Source organism: Corapipo altera, unplaced genomic scaffold (genome assembly GCF_003945725.1).
Source record: "Corapipo altera isolate COAL_440 unplaced genomic scaffold, ASM394572v1 64, whole genome shotgun sequence".
Taxonomy (NCBI): domain Eukaryota; kingdom Metazoa; phylum Chordata; class Aves; order Passeriformes; family Pipridae; genus Corapipo; species Corapipo altera.
Window position 1 is genome coordinate 5,940,265 of NW_020884893.1, and position 18,794 is coordinate 5,959,058.

At 40.4% G+C, this 18,794-nt stretch overlaps 1 protein-coding gene across 2 annotated transcripts; it reads left to right on the forward strand.

Annotated features, from left to right (window-relative positions):
* The first annotated feature begins 355 nt into the window (after nucleotides 1-355).
* ZNF831 (zinc finger protein 831) lies at nucleotides 356-17,087 on the forward strand. Of its 2 annotated transcripts, none has more exons than XM_027645804.1 (6): nucleotides 356-480; nucleotides 8,150-12,419; nucleotides 12,853-12,995; nucleotides 14,622-14,791; nucleotides 14,920-15,059; nucleotides 15,347-17,087. In XM_027645804.1, exons 2-6 carry the CDS (start codon nucleotides 8,181-8,183, stop codon nucleotides 16,199-16,201), a joined length of 5,547 nt encoding a protein of 1,848 aa, XP_027501605.1. In that variant the 5' UTR covers nucleotides 356-480; nucleotides 8,150-8,180; the 3' UTR covers nucleotides 16,202-17,087. The 2 variants fall into 2 exon arrangements, with proteins under 2 accessions (XP_027501605.1, XP_027501606.1); XM_027645805.1 differs by lacking the exon at nucleotides 356-480 and adding an exon at nucleotides 4,334-4,626.
* Nucleotides 17,088-18,794: the final 1,707 nt, after the last annotated feature.

Here is an 18,794-nt window from a genome sequence, read left to right on the forward strand (position 1 = left end):
GATGAAGAAGAAACTTGCCTAAGTTAAAAAAAAAAGGCAACAAACAAACCTTAGAAAAAAAAAATAAAAGGCAAAAAGTGATAATTTTTCATTTGTGCCTGATGGGGTTGTGTGTGTGTTTTTTTTTTTTTTTTAACTGTTTGCAAATCTTCAGTGTAATGGTTTGAAACCCAGTCGTGTCATTTCTTTACGCCCACACACAGAGCTGCAGTAGTGCAGACACTGTAGCAGGCAAACCATATTACCAGCATCGGCCATTAAAACTCTTCCTACACCAGCGTGGGCTGACTTCACCCCCTCCTCTCTTTGCACACACCCCACCACCCACCTTTCAGTTTTCAAACGCTCCAAAAAAAAAAAAAAAAAAAAAAAAAAGAGAAGAGAGAGACACTGAAAAAAGAAAACAGGATGCTTCTTTTGTTTCAACGCTATTCCAGGGACCCGAACCTCTCCACCTGCCTGTGAATTGGCCACCTAAAGGTTAGCAAGTGTTTCGTTCTCCTTCTATGTGGGCAGATAATTAAATTCGAGATGGTAAGGCAGAAATTTTAAAGTTCTAATTTTTTTAATGTGATGGTTCTTTCACTTAGCAACGAGAAAGATTTTTTCCTAAAACACAAAGCATTTCAGTTCTGGCCCCACTTCAGCTTTTAAGAGGGCTTTAATCGGTATTTTTTCATCATTTAGTCCAACCTCCTAAACTTTAAAAGATGTATTAGGGTTATTATTTTTCTGTTAGAACAACCTGTTGATTGCAGTCTGCTGGCTGGAGGTTGTTAACTCTTTCCTAACGTGGGAAATGCACAGGAGCAAATTTGATGAAAGGATGAAACAATCAAAATCCTTGGAGGTTTTTAAGCACTAAAAATCCTACTTTTTTCCTAATTGTGAAGCCACCAACAGTGTTATAAAACCAACAGATGTTTTAGATATGTTTCTTTTTAGAAATAAGTGGTGTAAATGTAAAATAAAGACATATAATAAACTAGAAAGCTTTTCTTATGACTGGAGCTGAGAAAAGTAGTAGTATAAGAAGTAGAATAGGAAATATTCTCTGATATAAATTGCATGAAGAGATCAAAAAAGCCAATGCAATGTTTACTTCCACACTAAAATATATTTTAGGTTACGATGTTCTTACTGATTTAAGCCTTTTGAATGTTTTCATTTATGGACATTCAAGAAAAGGAGAAAAAAAAAGTATAGAAAACTGTATAATAATGTTCAAACCAGTTGTTATTTTAGGATGAAGAGAAGTTATTACAGATCCCATTCTTCTTAAAAGGTTTAATATTGTATTCTGGTACAGTGTTTACAAAAATAATAGTTTAAAAAAGCCCAGCCAGTTTTGCTGATATTACACAATTGTGGAAGTTCGGTGTCAAAAATATTTGTCCTCAGGTTATGGTACAAGAATTTCAAAGTTCAGGCAGCAGGTTTTATAGTTGCTTTATACTTTTATAACACACGAGGCAAAACTTCAGAACAATGAACTTCTTACTAACCAGTAAGATTTCCCAAAGTCAGAATTTAATATGTCACCACTGAAAGACTATAAAGGTTTGAGAAGATGAGGGAATGACACATTTCCAGCCCAATTCTGCAGGGAACTGAGGCTCCCAACTTTGTTCAAAGGTCCCAGCAGGCTGCAGGTGGAACTGGCAGTGCTGTGAGATCAGACACATCCCATAAGAACAACTGAAAAGGTGAAGTCAGTACCTCTGTTATGAGACATTTCAAGACACGAAGTCAAACTGAGAAAAGAGCAAGGGCAGAAACAGGTTTTAAATTAAACAAGGTGAACGGTGATTTCTGGGCTAATCAGGAAAGGTATCGGTTCCATTTGGCTTGTTTGAACTGAGAACTAGAAAGTGCCAGAATTGGGATACACTCACAAACACTCTGTTTCCATCAGAGAAGGGGTGCTTAAAGTACCTGCACAACATTTATTTCAGACCCTGTGGTTCACTATTACTTTATGATACTAATATTTAAGTGGAAGTTTTGTCTAGTCAGCCAAGGGAGTTCACAAACACTGGCACGTTGTGCCGGCAGTGGGGAGAATGCAAATCCCCGTGTCTGTGTCTTCTGCTGACAGAAAGATACTGTGTGCTGGTCTCAGCATCACTGTCCTCAGAAGAAAAATGAGTAATTAACAATCCTAAAAGATGCTTTAGTTTCAGTTTGAAAAGTTCTTTAAAACACGTAGGATCTTCGAAATCTTATTCTCTCATTAGCACAGGAAGCTGCTTATTGCTGCTTTCACTTGATCACCCCTCTGACAGAACTCTGTACCTTTGCAGGGATTTGAACACCTGGGATGGTGCCTTTTTCCCAGATACCTGGGACCCAGAAATGCATAACAATGGGCTGTGGGTTTATCTCCCTGAGTCCTGCTTAGGACATGAAATGAGAGCAAAGTGTAGCCCCACATACTCCCTCCTGGGCAGTACCTGGCCACGGCTGATCTTTATACACAGTTAAAATAGATGTTTTACTGTACACTGAGACAACTGAGAAGTTTCTCTGAGCAGGACAGTGTTTTGAACTTAAATGAGTATAAGTAATCTTGCACAGAGATTCCATCTTAGGAAATGACACACAAAAATAGATTGATTAAAAATTTAACTTCATTCCAAACAGAGTTAATGCAGTGTAATACTGGTCCTCTGTATTATGTACGCAGGTCAAATTCCTTCTAGCCATAAGAGCAACCTGTTCATCCACATAAATGGGAAGAATCACAGGATGCTGTGGAGCCAGCCTGATTCCAGAGTCACTTACTCAAGATTTAGAGATTTTAGATCAAGCTTCAAAAGGTTCTGCTAAGCCCTGAAACCTGTGTGATAGTGGCAAATATCCACAGAGGCACTTGCTTCAGTTGTAACTTACTTTAATTAATTATTGCCTCTTCAAGCATCTCAGGATAAGAAGTTTGTAGCTTTAGCATGCAGAATGTTACTGAGTGGCCTAAATAATGAATTTTGAAAGCTTACACATGTTTTCAATTTGTTTCTAGTTCCAGCATACTTCTGGAATAATTAGAACTGTTTAAGTCTCCCTTTTAAGTAAATTCATCTTAACTTAATAATAGTCAGTCTCGAAGTGGATTAAAATATAATGGGCTGCAGATATACGATCAAACTGAAGAGAAACTAATTTTGACTGGTTATGTAAAATGCCCAGAATCATCTGTTTGTCTGATTTGATTCATACCAGTGTTCTATTATAAGATGTGCATCTTTTTCCCCGTTGGTTTGTTGACTGTAGCATGCAGTAATCCTCCAGAAGATCTCACTCAGAGGTGAGAACACATTCCTTTAGGAAAGTATCTCCCAGCAGAGCTGAAACTAGTTGCTGCATGTAGTTCTCTCCATCTGGACAGACAGTCTGTAGAGCAGAAGCATGAGTCATTGTAAAACAGTTCAGAATGTCAAGTATTTTCTAGATTCATTGATTTTAAGCATTTGCAGTGCCATTACCAATTACTGGGAGCATTTCAGGCTATGGTAGAAACAAGAAGGATTTTGAGCAACAACACCAGGCCTTGTTAAGAGCTTTTCTGCCCCCTGAATAGATGATAGGCAAGAAAGATAGGAAGAACAAGACAGAAATATTTCTCCACCTCCAAAACTAGAGGCCTACTAAATCAGGGCTCCAGAAACAAATGGAAAGCAATCCAAACAACAGGAAAAACTCTCCAGGATCAATAAAGTTGTGTGGAATGAAGATCCACTGGGGCCTCCAGCATCAGTCTCTCACCAGAATTAATAAAAGAAAGAGCTTGCACTGAAGTGGATACTGGACAATCAGAACTTCACAGTTTCACCACTATCCAGTTTACAAGGGACAGGCTGAAGTATCTGAACTGGGCAGATGCTCATTGCAGGAAGATTAAAAGCTACATCTTCCAAAATATGATGTTCTTAAGGAAATTTTACAGGCTGGATATATCAATTTTGTAACATTATTGAGAATTTATATTCCACTTGGGGATTCACTCAGTCTCACAGCAGTGGAGGGTGTAGCCATCCCAGTCCATAATTTAAACAAGTGTTTGGATGAAGAAGAGCTGCCCCTTCCCAGGACCCCTCAGTGCTGCTGAACTGTGTTACCTGAGGACTCTTCATGAACTCAACCCACAAACAAAATCTAATCTTTTAAAATGATCTTTTCACTGCTGTTGACTGTCCCCTATCCTGTTTTCCCTGTAGTTTCCACAAATTTAGGGAGGTTTGTTGAGCATGACCTAAACACTTCTAACATTCCTGAGGCACTTTCCCTCCTCGTTACAAGCAAATTACCTTTAGGGGTATAAAGAAAAAAGCAACTGAATGCAGTGCACAAAATCCCCATTTTGTGAAGATTCTATGTAGAGGTTCCTACATAAAAAGTGATAAAGGATATGGAGAGATTGAAATGTCACTTCATTTTCTCCTGTTTCAGCTCTTCCTGTTTTCTGAAGGTTGTCACTGTGACACCAATGTAGAAAAAAAAAAAAAAAAAGAAAACCACCCAACTTCCTACTTCTAATCTGTTTCAAGTCTTTGTCCTCGTTTCTCTCTGCTTGCATCAAGTATTGACAGAAATGAGGCTTTTTTGCTGACATGCCTGGCTCAGTCAAAGGTACGTGAGCTAAAATTATTTCCAGACTATAGAGGATTCCACTCTGTTTGCTCTCTGGTTTGTTTAAGGTAAGGATCACCTAAAGCTTTTTAGAAAGGCAAAGACTTGTAGTATAACTGAGTATATCGTGTATGTTCAGAATGTTGAAAGCCTGCTTCTGTGGGGTTACAAAAATAACCTGTCATGTCTCCAGGTTATACCTGTGGACCAAGGTGGGGACTGAGCAACTGAGCTTTGCATCTGCTTAGGGACTGATGCTCTTCTCAATGTTGTGTCAAAAAAAAATTATATGGAAGTGCTGGAGATAAGTAGTTACATGTTTATTTATTGATTTAATTAATAATGAAGGGCAGCTGACAGAGCACTTACATGTGACATGCAGAAGACAAAAATCTTTCACTTGTGTAGTCCAAGATTATTATAACAGTGCTGACAAAATTAAACAAGTTTTAAAAAATGTATTTGGAACTCAAGAAAGATTCTATAAAAAAGGAGCAACTGCATTTAAGATAAGTTTTTTATACCACCCTTTCCTATTAAAATACTTTATACTTATAAAGTGAGTAAGACATTTTCTGCTACAATGATTTTTTATCTGAAACTCTTCCACTTCTTGACTTTTCAGTGTTCCACAGGACTATCTATGCTGTGTACCTGAAGCTAGAATTCAAACTAGGAACAAAATAATTGTATTTAAATGGAATTTTAGTGACCAGTTTTGATAGCTTAGGAAATCAATTTAGATAATTTTGGACTGGCCAAATCCTGCATTTAGTTCTGTTTATTTTTCCTTATCTAATTAGGATCAAGTTCTTATGCTGGTAGTTCAATGCCACAAGCTGGAAACAGCTGGGAACACGAGCTGGATGCTCAGTAACAGAGCTCAGGGGATAATCAACAAAGGAAGTTTTCCTACTTTAGGCAAGGACTACCCAGAATGAGCCTTGAGGCAGAATTAGTTTGAGATGAGCTATTTTTGTCAATGTACAGAGAAATACAGTGGCTTTTTTTTGGTATATAAACAACAGATGTGAAAAGTCTGATCGTATTTGCCCCAGTAGAATACAAGTCAGGGCAGTTTCACTTAGGAAGAAAGTCTGTTTGTTTGCTGAGAAAAGCAGGAAACTACCACAGCTGGTAGAAATGTGTTATTACATTCTTAACAGTAATGACCTTGTGTGTCACCATTACCTTACTTGTTTAGCATTGTTTAAAACTTTCCTTTAAATTTTCTGCCCCCACTTAGGTATTTTCTTTGTGGACCATTGCAGAGCACTGAAATGATTCTCAGAATTACACTGAATTTTGGGCCCCAGAAACTTAATAAGTGAAATTACAGAGAGTCTCTGGTATTTGGGAACCACAGGATTCATATGAAAAACATCTGGCCATGGTGAGTCCTGCTGACTCAGGCTGGCCTTGAAGGGCCCATCAGCTCTGTGTGCCCATGGGGATATTCAGGGAGAGAAGTAGTTTGTGACACTGGAGCTGACTGGGAGGAAATGTAAAATATGTGGAAATGTATTTCCACACTTCTTTCCAGGGGAAGGAGGGTAGCACAACCACTGGGACTTGTTTCATCTGGTGTGGTACTTGTTGGATGTTCTAGCTGCAGGGTATTTAGGCTTCACTTCTTGGAGTCTGGACTCTGCAGTGTATTTTTTTCCCTCAACTTCTTTTTTTCCCCACATCTTTGGAAAAACTACTGCATGCTTAGTTTGTGAGTATCATGGGCTCATGTCTTATCATTTGCTCCTGTTTTCATTGTATGCTGTGTTAAAATTTAAAAGTGCCTATATAACTTAAGAACAACCTTAAATGGACTTGAAATGTTGATAACATCACTTTGCAAATAAGAGAAATCCACTTTTTTCCTGTAGTGTTCACCACACTACGCAATATGGATAATAAGTTAATTTTTTTAACAAGCCATATTCTTTTAACATTCTTCCATCAATATAATCATTCCCTATAGTAAAAAGCCACTTAAGTGATTATTGCATGTAGAAATCTCTGAAAGTGGATGAGAAAAGTCCATGTGTGATAAGTGAACTTGATTTATAACATTCATGAGAAAGGAGAAAGGGAAAAATCTCACAATGCTGTGCACACATCAGTTCATTTTACAGGTTACTTTCTGGGATGGAACCAGTACAAATTTCAAACAGTGTTTTTAAGTAATCCTTTTACTGTTTCTCAGCAATGATTACCTATTAAAATGATCCTAGGAAGTTACAGAAAAGCCACTACAGCTTGTGCAGTAAAGCAACAAATTGCAGATTTCAAATTTAGCCACTGATTATGTTATTCCAAATGGGTTTTTTTATGACTATTTGCACAAGAACAGCCCATTATTCATAGCAGTAAATTGATACAGAGCTGTGAGTAAAGCTGAGTAAGAAATAAACATTCACAGATCACCTGATTTTCACCCTGCCTGTAATTACAAGGGGTTATGCTCGTGCCCCATCAGCTCCTCCAAAGATAATTTTCAACTTGATTATTTTGATAGTTTACTCCTTTGTTGCTAATGAAAGAAAAAGGACAATACAAATTTTTGTTGAAATAAGAACCACTGTGGACCAGCACCAACCCTGCACATATTTGGACAGATTTCATAAGAATAGGCTCACTTTTTTTCAAAAACTGTGTCTAGAAGATGTTTACATCTGGCATTAAAAGCATCTAAAAATAAGCAGCATACCATAATATCTCCATTTATTAGATAAAATGAATTAAAGCCAGCTTTAATTTCTCCCACTATTTTCCTATGATACCATCTTTTCTACTTTGCACATATTTATATAAATCCCACTTGTAAAACCGGACGTCAGTTTACTTTTGTTCACATATTTCCATTTTACACCACTTGCTGCAGTATGTTTGGCTTTAGCCCCCTTAAATTTGGGTAAACACAGATTAATATGAACCCATGTTTACTGTCCTGTGTTTGGAAGAGTTGCCCAAAGAACCTGTGCAGTTTTTATCCTCAGAGGATCTCAAAACCAGACAGGGTAACACCCTGACAACCTCATCTGACCTCAGTGCTGACTCTGCTCTGAGCAGGTCTTTGGACTAGAGACCTCCTGAGGTCCCCTCTAACCTCCATTGTCCCGTGTTTCTATATTAACAATTATTAATGTTAATTAAATATAAAACCACGATACACATATATAATGAGAATATGGTTCCAGAAAATTAAAATTGTATTATTTCTGGTGTGCTGAGAGCCTTGATTTGCAAATCTGAAACTCAGCTTTATTTCTAATGCTTTGGGTATTTATCGTAGATCGTAAGAGTGGTTTTAAATGCAGTGTTAAATGTTCTTTACACTTTAATTCCTAGATAAGAAAGGAAAAATGAATCAATTTAATTGGAAAATGAAGTAATTGTTGTCTGTATAATGCTCGTGTGTAAGATTTCTGATATTCTTAACTGCTGACTTTCCTAGTCCAGCAGTTGAATGTTTGTATTTTATTTGCTGCCTGAAGATTCCTCCTTGCTCTGTTTCCCCTCCCCACAGGTACCTGAGCACGTGGCAGAGAGCCCTTGGCATGGAGGCACAGAAGGCACCTGGTTTCACAGCTGCACCCCCAGATCGCCCCGTTCCAGCCTCCTCTCTGCAGCCCTCGCAGGGCTCCTCAGATCCCGGCCAGGGCACTGTGCTTCCCCGGGAACCGGCGCTGTCCCAGCCCGTGTACCTCAAAGCCCTCACCATCCCGCTGTACCAGCCTGTCCAGGCAGGATGCTTCCAGCCACACGGGCAGTTAGTGACCGCCAGGAGCTGTGTCCATCTCGACAGCACCAACATTCCCCTCATCCTCAACCCACTCGTCCCTCCGGAAAGCCCAGATCGGCTTCAGTCAGTTTTTCAGAAACAACTTGGGCAAAGTCTAACATTGAGCATAGTCAGCACTTTACCAGTTTTATCATCACCGAGTTCTTGTGTAAATGCATCTATTGGAAGCCCAGGAAAATCCAAAAAAGCTGGGAAATATATCTGCAAACATTGTGGACGAGATTGTCTGAAGCCAAGTGTCCTTGAGAAGCACATTCGCTCCCACACAGGAGAGAGGCCCTTTCCGTGCACCACCTGTGGCATCGCATTTAAAACTCAGAGCAACTTGTACAAACACAGGAGAACTCAAACACACGTCAACAACACCAGGCTGCCCTCAGACTCTGACACCAGTGGGGCATCAGAGCAAAATGGGAGATTAGCAGAGAGCACCACCTCAGGCCAAGGCAGCAAACCACTGAGCAGCACCAGTGAGGATAAGGGGATACAGATGAAACAACCAAGTTCAGAGACCAGCACCGGACCAGACACTAAAAAACTTCACGAGCTTTCACTGCCAGCAACAAGCACTTCACCAGTTTTTTCAGAAAATCAAGAAACAATGAATCAATCCTTCAGTTCAAAGGCTAATCAAAGGGTTCCTGAAAGAGAACCTCGCAGTTTATCATCTCCAGGAGCTTTGCCAAATGGTCTGTGTCAGAGGAAGAAGATGCAGGAACAAAGAACTCCAACTGCCAACAAGCATATTCAGCTGCAAAGGCAGCAAGCAACCTCTTCGGAGAAGCAGTGGGATTACAAGCCATTGGACTGCAAGCTGAAGAAGTGTGAGAGCACTGACTCGGGGTATCTGTCCCGCTCTGACAGCACAGAACAACAGATGGCATCGCCCAGCCCCTTGCACAGCCTGTGTGAGCACAGCACGGAGCTGGAAAGCGAAACTGCCTTCAGCAGCCCCAGGTGTGCCTCCGGAAGCAGTGCAAAGCCAGAGGCAGCCGAGAAAGCTGCAGCCTCCATGCTAGAGAAAAAGAGGCTGGAAGAGCACATTTCAAAACTTATTTCTCATAACAAAAGTGTGGTGGATGATACCCAGTTAGACAATGTCAGGCCCAGGAAAACTGTCCTTTCCAAACAGGGAAGCATCGACCTGCCAATGCCTTACACATACAAAGACTCTTTCCATTTTGATATCAGAACTTGTGATGTAAATAGGAAAAAGAATCTTGCCCTTTGTTCAGCAAAGTCTACCTTTGCACCCCCGGAGAAATGCAAGCCAATGTTTTTCCATTCAGTTCCCACTCAGTTCTCCACAACCATTGACACTGTGCCTGTTACTCGGAGTAACTCCTTGCCGTTCGTGGAGGGAGCAAGGATGGCACAGGACAAACCAGGTTGCTCAAAACCACTTTCTCTTACTAAGCAGTCTGTAAACACAGGCACTGCTGGTTTGCTGCCTAGCAACAATCTTGCTGCAAATTCAGTGGATTTCCCTAATAGCCATCCCCGAGCTCTAGTCAGACAAACAGCCGTGGATGATTTGCCACTAAGTAATGTGGTTGATCATCCTCCTCCTTCAGAGGAGTTGCAAGGCAGTAAAAAGCTTGGGGCTGGAGAAGTAATCAGTGCTAAAAATAAGAAACACAATCAAAGGAAGTTAAAGATGTTCTCTCAAGAAAAATGGCAAATGTATGGAGATGAAACATTTAAGAAAATCTACCAAAAAATGAAAAGCAGTCAAAACGCCAAGAAAATGAAACAAAGGGGGGATAAGATCACAGATATTACAAGCTTCACTCCTGACTCAAAGGAATCAGCCAGCAGCACTGAAATTATTGAAGAAAGAGATGGCAGGAGCTCTGTAAGTGACAGTCATTCCTCCCTTGTGACAGCAGCTCCAAACACGGGTAAATCAGGAACCTGTACTGATGGTAATCATGTTCTGCAGAATGTGTCCTCTGAGGAAACTGCAGACAGTGTGTCCTACCTAATGGAGACATCACATTCCACAAATGCCTGTGCACGGACTGTAAGGAGCAAAACTTCCCAAGACCTCAGTGGCAGGGACAGAGAGAAGCGCACAGCTCTCAGCAGCACAGGGCGAGCTCCAAGCAGTTGTGAGCTCAGGCTTCAAAATCTTGAGTGTCAGCCCAGCTGTCACAGAAGGAATGATGACTCCTTGCCAGTACAGAGTAGCAACTGGGAAATACCAAGCCCTGGGAAAGAATCCAGCGCGTTTGAATTAGATTCTAAAAGCACCACACACAATTATGGAGGCCATCGCAGGACTAAGGAGACTGGCCAGCAAGGCCTGTGGGTCCATTGCAACAGCAGAGAGACTGCAGGGAAATCCCAGAATTTACCATCAGAAAGAAAAAAGCTGAAATTTGAAGTGGAGAAGACGACACCAAATATGATTTCAATGTCCTGCCCTAGTCCTGGTAGCGAAATCAGTGCAGTAAGTGAAGCAGAGAGAGCCCACTGCTCTGGCACTCCCTGTCTTTCCACAGCTCCAGTGACATTCTCCAGTAAAGCACAAGAGCAAAAATTGGGCACAGGAATTAATGAATCCACTGGAGGTACTGAGAATGTGGAATATATGAAAACAATCAAGCTCCCCACAAAAGCTCTCAATTACAGTGATGTTGACCTCCTTTCAAATTCAACTGGTATCTCAAAAGCTTCACTGGTGGGATTTTTAGGGCCTGAATTAAGGGGAAGTGATTGCAACTCTTTTGCCTTGCACAATGCAACACATAAAGATGACAAAACATGTCTTGTGAAAATAGAAGCAAAAGTACCACTTTTCAGTGACAATGCTGTGGATGTATCTTCCAAAATTCATCATCTGCAATCTGGTCATTCAACTCCAGCCCCACAACAAAATGCCTTTTCTCCAAAATATATCCTTAAATTGCCACAGGCCAAGAGAGCCTCAAATTTGTCACTTTTGCCTAGATCTGAACAAGTTACACCTTGCACATCTGAGACAGACACCCTAACCACCCCTTCCTGCTCTTCCAGCAGTGGATCCCTCCATTCTCATCCCAGTGATGTGGTTTGGTCCCCTTTACAATATGAAGTGAGACAAAAGGCTGGCACAGGAGAGCTTCGATGGAACGTACACACAAACTGGAAAACTCCAGGATTTTGTTCACCAGTCAACTCAGAAACAACAAATATCTTAACCACAGCAGATAACACCTTTTATAACCCAAACTTCAGGCCGCAGGATATGGCAAGAGATGATTGGAAAAACAAGCAGAAGAAAAAAAAATTGAATTATCAAAGGCAAACAGAAGAGAAGTGGATGAGCATAACTACTTGCTCTACACAGACTCCAAAGAAGAAAATATGCTTTACTTCTGTGTATACAAGTGGCTTTTTCATATCAGCTGACATCAAAGATGAGAGAAAGGTTTTACAGCATCTTTGCTCAGGAAGTGACTCTTTGATAAAGACATCAGCTTCTAGCAAGGGAGCAGAGCCAACAGTCGTGGGATGGGACAGAGGGGGAAGTCTGTCCACCCTCAAGGATGCTTCACCAACACTGCAGGACACGCTGCAGCATCCTCAGAGCTCAACAGACAGCCCCACTTATCTTTGCCATTCTTTTGGCACTTTTTATTGCCACACTCTCACCACTCACTGTAAAGAATTCCCAGCGCTCCCCCACAATAACAGGACCTGCTCCTCTGGCAGTTTAACAGCGTCAGGCACAAAGGGCACCTTCCCCTCCCTCAGTGCTGAGCCCCGACTAACCTGGTGCTGTTTAAGCAGGAGCCTCCCCCTGCCCACGGAGCAGAAGGGGAATGCAGACTCTGCCTACTCCTCCCTGCACTCCTGTGACAGGGGATCCAGCAGGGACTGCAGCCTGTCCAAATACGACATCTCTATCTTCAAAATGAAAAATAGTAACAGGACTGTGGCATATGGCTTAACAAACACAAGTTTAAAAACACTGGTTTCATCTTTTTCTAAAGGACAAGAGATGCAGGAGGTAATATCAATAATCCTATTTGCCTTCTCAAGAGGGTGTTATTGGCTGACAGCCCATCCTCACCCTTATCAGAAGTATATTTATGGTCATTTACAGGATTTTGTTGATACAGAATTTACAATTTACATTTTTAGAAGATAAATCTTATATTCATTTGATGCATGAGAAAGGTATACTTTTGTGTGAACAGTTAAGTTTCTTTCACTTGACCATTTTGGTAAGAATGCTGGCTAGTGAGGAGAGTGAACTTCTATTTTCCCTTTTTTGGTATATTTTATATAATGATCAGAAAAAAAATAGGAAAAATTCAGAGTTGTGCTACTAAACTACTATGCTGTTCAGTGCTATTTAAAAAGAGCACAGATTTCCAATCTCTTGGTCAATGTAACTCACGGTTTTCATTTACTTAATTTTTTCCCAATATTCTCAACAGTTAAGCTCAGTAGCTCCTGGTGGTGCTTTCAAAAATATTTCAGAACAAAAGAAGAAAACTGTAGTTTGCAGAAAGGAAAAACCCTCAACAAATAAACTCAAGAGGAGCCACAAACAGAAAAAGATTAAAGTCACCCCCAAATGGTAAGAAATATGGTTTGCAGCTTTGCTAGACATAGACATGATTTTGATGAAAAGGGTGTAAAAAGTCCACAGAAAATAAAAAGTCATCCCCAAAATTCAACCACGTTAAAATTGGGGGAAAAAAAAATAAATCTCTCAAAAAAAACTATTCTCACACCGCAGCAGTTCCCCAAAGGTAAACCATAAAAAATACCAATATGTTGTTTATTACCAGGAACAGACTTTTCTAAGTCAAACAGACATATCCCAAAGAAAGAGGATGATTGGTCAGTTGAGTCTCACTATGCTTTAGAAATTATTCTTATCTGTCAAACTTGCCAGCATTTACTTTTGCTCGAAGGGAACCAAAATCCTTTCGTTTTTAATCTGGTTACAGCTCAGAGCAGAGCTCGGAAAATCCATATCCTGAACTGCTATTCACAGGAGAATGCAGAAGAATAAATATCAAGTTTAACACAAACTAACAAAACCATCTGTAGTTCAAAGGATCATTCGGTTTAAATGAAAAGCAGGAAGAATTTGAGCATAAAACTATCAAAGGCACATTGTCTCAATCAGCAAAGCTCCCCTGTATCTAATGGGAGCTCAGCCCAGTGGATTTAGCCTCTAATCTTTCAGGAGCATGGGGCAGCAGAATGTCTGATGAATTGCTTCAATAAGAAACACATATTGTGTGCATACATCCCCCTGATTCCATTTCATGACCAAAATCAGACAGAGTGACTCCCTTGAGGACAAATCAGTGTCAGTAACTTAATCACCGTGTCTAGTTCAGTAAACAGCACTGAGGAGCATGAGAACAAAAATAGAAGACTCAGGGCTATGTCATCCAGCCTAGTCATACTCCTCTAGGACTTTTTTTTTGGGTGGTGTTTGGTTGTTTGTTTGTGGTTTTTTTCTTTTTTTCCTGCTGACCTCAGAATTTATTTATTTGGCTCTATCAAATAATTACAGCGATTCAGATAAGTACAGCATCCTGAAAGCTCAGATCATGCATACCAGTAGCTAACTGGCCCAACTGGTAACGAAGAAATTCAGTGTAATTTTCTAGTACACCAAATACCAGAATTACCACGTCCTTTTAGGTTTACATCTTGCTCTCTATGTGGTGACATTCTACTGATTTAGTCACTCAGAGTTACTGAAAGATCTATCCAGAGCAGAAAACAAGGCAGAGCTGGAATATTCAGTGTGAGTTTTCTAAATAACTGAAATACTTATACTGTTCTTTAGTGATGATGAATAGGTGGCACATAAGAAGTGAAAAGTAAAAAAGCCAACAACCACACAGCGTCAGGTGATTCCTGTATGATTCAAGCCTTTATGAAGTATATAGTTTTAAAATTCCAGATATAGCAAAAAGGATCTGTTATTTCTTAATCCTTTTCTCTTAGAAAATCATGGATTTACTGAAAACAACAGAGGAAAAAAAAAAGTAATAAAATAATTGTGGGTCTCTTGCCTAAAATCCTGATTTTTTTTTTTTTTTTGAGTTGACATAAACATCTCTTTCACAGTGGTAAACTGCTGTTAGACTTTAATGTCTGTGATGAGGTGGTGTTATTACTCTGGCAGGTTTTACATCTCCCATATTTGTTTACCCTTTCAATGCCTCTGGCACTGCAGGTACAGAGGGAGGTACATCCATGGATATTCCCAGTTGAAAGTGAACCGGCTGAGCAAGAGGCCCTGTTTCCCCAACAGAGCACTGGATGCTTTGAGAAAGGGCTATTCATCACAGCGGCCCAAATTCAATAAGCATAAGAAGTGCCATTCTCCTCAATCCAAGGTGCAAGGTAAGTATTTTGAATATTTTTTTAAAAAAACTGATGCTACTTCAGTGCTATGATGAGAAATGTAGTAAGTTCTAGCATGTGGGGCAATAAAAATCAAAGTAAAAGTTTCTTCAACCTCTTTTCAATAGAGAGTTACCTACACCAGCAAAATTCCACCTCAGATAAACCACTTTGCAGAAGGAAAAAAGAAGGAAAGAATAACTCAGGAATATCTTCCCATACTGAAAACCTAAACCATGCTAAACAAAGAGACAAAATGGATAAAAAAGTAGGTATTGTAACTTAATTCCTGTATTAATATTTATTAAAATGAAAAAAATTTGATAATTAAAATGTGAATTATATTCAGCTGGTTTAAAGTTCAAGTTGAGACTACTTTGTATCACAGATTTTGTTTAAAATGTTTAAAAATATGTTAAAGGTATTACTGGGGGTTAAAATACTATGAAAACTTACTGATGTTAGCTTTTTAAAAAGAGCAACTAAACTTGCATCAATTGCTCTGGATGGAAAATTTTAAACCTCAATTTTTCCCCACCCTCCTAATTTCTACAGGACATTTCTGGGCAAATCAGGGAACACACGGGAACAAACGTCTGTGTCCAGAACATCACAGCTCCCCTGGGAATAGCTGTGACAGCTCATTCCTTTCCCTCCCCAGCTCCCACATCCATGCAGCAGGTCAGCAGGGACGTGGCCATTTGCTGCTGGGTGACACAGCCCCTCGTGCTCCAGCCATCCAGGCCAGGGCATTCCCAGCCAAGCCTCCGGAGTGACTCAACGGCAGCTTCCTTTGGGTCTCGCCCTTCTGATTTTACAAACACAGGCACAGGTGACCAACCCAGCAGCACAGACCCACAGGCTCCTGGTCCTCTTTCCTTACACCTGGAGACAAGCCAGGAAAACACACTGAGTGCAGAGTCTGAGAGGCAAATATCTGGTACGTTAGACCCGGTGATCCAGGCCTTGGGAAGGGAGAAAACTCCAGCTTATGAAGACACAAATTCAACGCACAAAGAACACCCAGCTCCCAGTTCCCAGCCTGGATGTTCATGTTTCTTTGGATCAAAAGCAGAGTCTCTTCCTGAGTCAGTCACAAGGGCTCAGTTACCCAGCAAAGAATATGCAGAGAGAGCAAACGTGTCTCAAAATCTCCTGGACCTCCACGGAAGCAGAGACGGGAACGGATCCCACCTGCAGCCCAATCCCTATGGAAGGCCACACGGAACAGCTACTACCACCTTTAAAAAGCCCCCAACTTCTCTCAGATCCCCTGAGTTCAAGAGTTACTCTGCAGCACTTTCCAAGACATACAAAAAGAGAGGTTTAGAGATGATGAGGAAGCAAACGCGAGTGGAGTATGATGACACGAGCAGTGATGACGAGGACAGGCTGGTTATAGAGATATAGCAGAGAGGCTGCTCACACAGGGACAGGAGGAAATGCCAGGGATGTCTGATCCATATTTCTGAAACACCTAAACATCAGCAAAGCCATTCCTCTGTGCAAGAGGCAGAATTCTCTTTGGAAAAGCCCTTTCTTTCAAGGACTAGAACTTTTTTTAAAGAAGCTTATTTGAGGCATCACACATTTAAATGCAAGAGGTAAACCTGTGTTTCTGACGGGTTTCCAGGATTGTTATGTTCTTGTCACCCTCACAGATTTCCCACAAGTGCTGGCTGCCAGTGGGTGTGCTACTCAAAGCCTGCAGTGTATTTGGTTACTTCTAACAATACAACAGCAGCAGCTTCCCCCATGTACGAGCTGGGATTTCCTGGAAGGGTATGGATGTGTTCTCTTCCATACACTCCTCTTTTCTTGTAGTCACTGCCATCTGCACTGGGAGTGACACACTGGCATTAAGGGGAAGATCTACTCCCTAAGTATCTGTGATATTGGAAGAGTGTGGAAAAATGCTGACCTTTTTCCATGTTGCACAAATGTCAATGCTTCTGTGTGAGAAATGACACAAGCATGCTTTGCTTTGTGTTTCGTGCCTTTTATGCCAAGATCTACTCAAATATTCTTGATTTCTAGGTGGAGAATATGGGTGTTAGCTGTTGATATTTCCTTGTGGTAAAATTTCTGACAAGGATTTTCTCATTATGTTTGTCACATTGTGCTCCAACCGATGTCATCTGGATTGTTTCGTTTTTATTGTAACTTTAACTGCAATGATGCTCTTTTATTGAGGGTAAAGAAGCTATATGGAATAGCTGGTTTTCTTTTTTTTAACAAAAAGTTTTGTGCTACAAACCCTGAAATTTACTGGTTTCCATGTGAATAAATAATTAGATATTTCAACTTGACCAGGTGTATTCACTTGCTTCATTAAACTGATAAACACTAAAACCATTCCACTTCTACTTTACGGTCAAATTCTACACTTAAACTTCTACTGTTCTTGTATTGTGACTCACACACAGGGTTTCATGCATTAACCTACATGGGATATTTGGAGTTGCTTTTACTTTAGTCATGCACAGGTAAAAGCTTATACAAATCATCATCACAAAAATCTAGAATATACTGGCTGAGAGAAATGAATATATGTGTGCAAAAAGATGCTAAAACATTCAGCTGCTTCAGATATGTTCCATCTTCATCTTCAAACTCCTTGTGTATCATTGTTAATAGTACTATAGATGGCAAGAAAGTGTTTGGTTTTCACCAGCAGCCTCCACAGCAAATTCACCTCTTGCTTGTGCAAGAGCTAATTATTATATGGACATAAAATGAATCTGCTGTATAAAGTTTTTTTTTGCATAATGTTTGTGGCTAAATGCCGTGTTTTAAAGTAGAATTTCTAGAGCAGTAATTTAGAAATATAGCAATTAGAAATTTAGACTCACAAGTGCTGTGCAAAGAAACATTTATACTGCATACATTTTACAGCATGAAATATAGAAATTTCTTTGTCATACTGGAGCTGTAGCTGGAAGAAAAATGGGACAAGTAAGCTGAGAAAGCAAATTTTAAACTCCATTTCCTGACAAAAGTAATCCTTGAAAGTTTAGCTCACTACACTGTATGAAAATTTGACCTTACATTAGTTTTTTAGAAGAACCAGTAGATCTATGGGGGCATTTTAACAGGATCACTGAAGAAGGCAGTGACTGCAGCACAAATCTTCTGAGCCACAACAACCCCTGGAGGAGTCATGTCTGAATCATGTGCACTGTGAGAAACGGTCTTGGTTTAAATTAGGGAATTCAGGGAGTTTGCACATCCAAATCCAACTGACCACATTGTATTCCAGCTTTCCAGAAGGCTCTGTATTCCCAGAACACACCAGCACAAACAGGTAAACTGTTCCCTACCTTTTACACACCACAAGTCTCAGCCACGCAGTGATGTGTTGAATTCACTCGCAAGTAGCTGAACATAAAAGCCACATGAGGGCACCAGGCACAGAGGAAAAAAGCTGTGCTGCTTTATCCTGCCAAGTCAGCAGCAGTTCTGAAGGATCCTTGCTTTGCTATAAGCAAATTCCTTTGCACGTGAATGCAGCTCATCTTTTTCCTCCTTCTAGTGAAGGAAGAAAATTAATAAGGAATGTTGATCACAGGCTGCAAATAAATGGATGTTTCAAAATTTTGCCATTTGAGTTGTGAACTCATTAATTCCTATTGTTTCAGACTTTTATATTAGATCTTATTAATTACTGATACTTCACTGATCTGCCTGTCGAACCCCAACTCAGGGGTGGAAACCAACCAGAGGAAGCCCAGAGATCACCAACAAACATGAAGATATACCTTGAATACAAGTCTGTCTTGGAGCCACTGGAATTTGCTCCTTAGGGGAAGCTTCCAGCAGCTTCTCACAGAAGCCACCCCTGCAGCCTCACCCCATTACCAAAACCTTACCATGCAAACCCAGTACAGTATCATTTCATTTTGGGATGGAACAGACTTTCTTTCCAGCCCTATTTTTTATTCATGAAATCTTGTTTGTCCATAGCTTCCCCAAAACACAGTGCCTAAAATATTCAGTGCTTCTT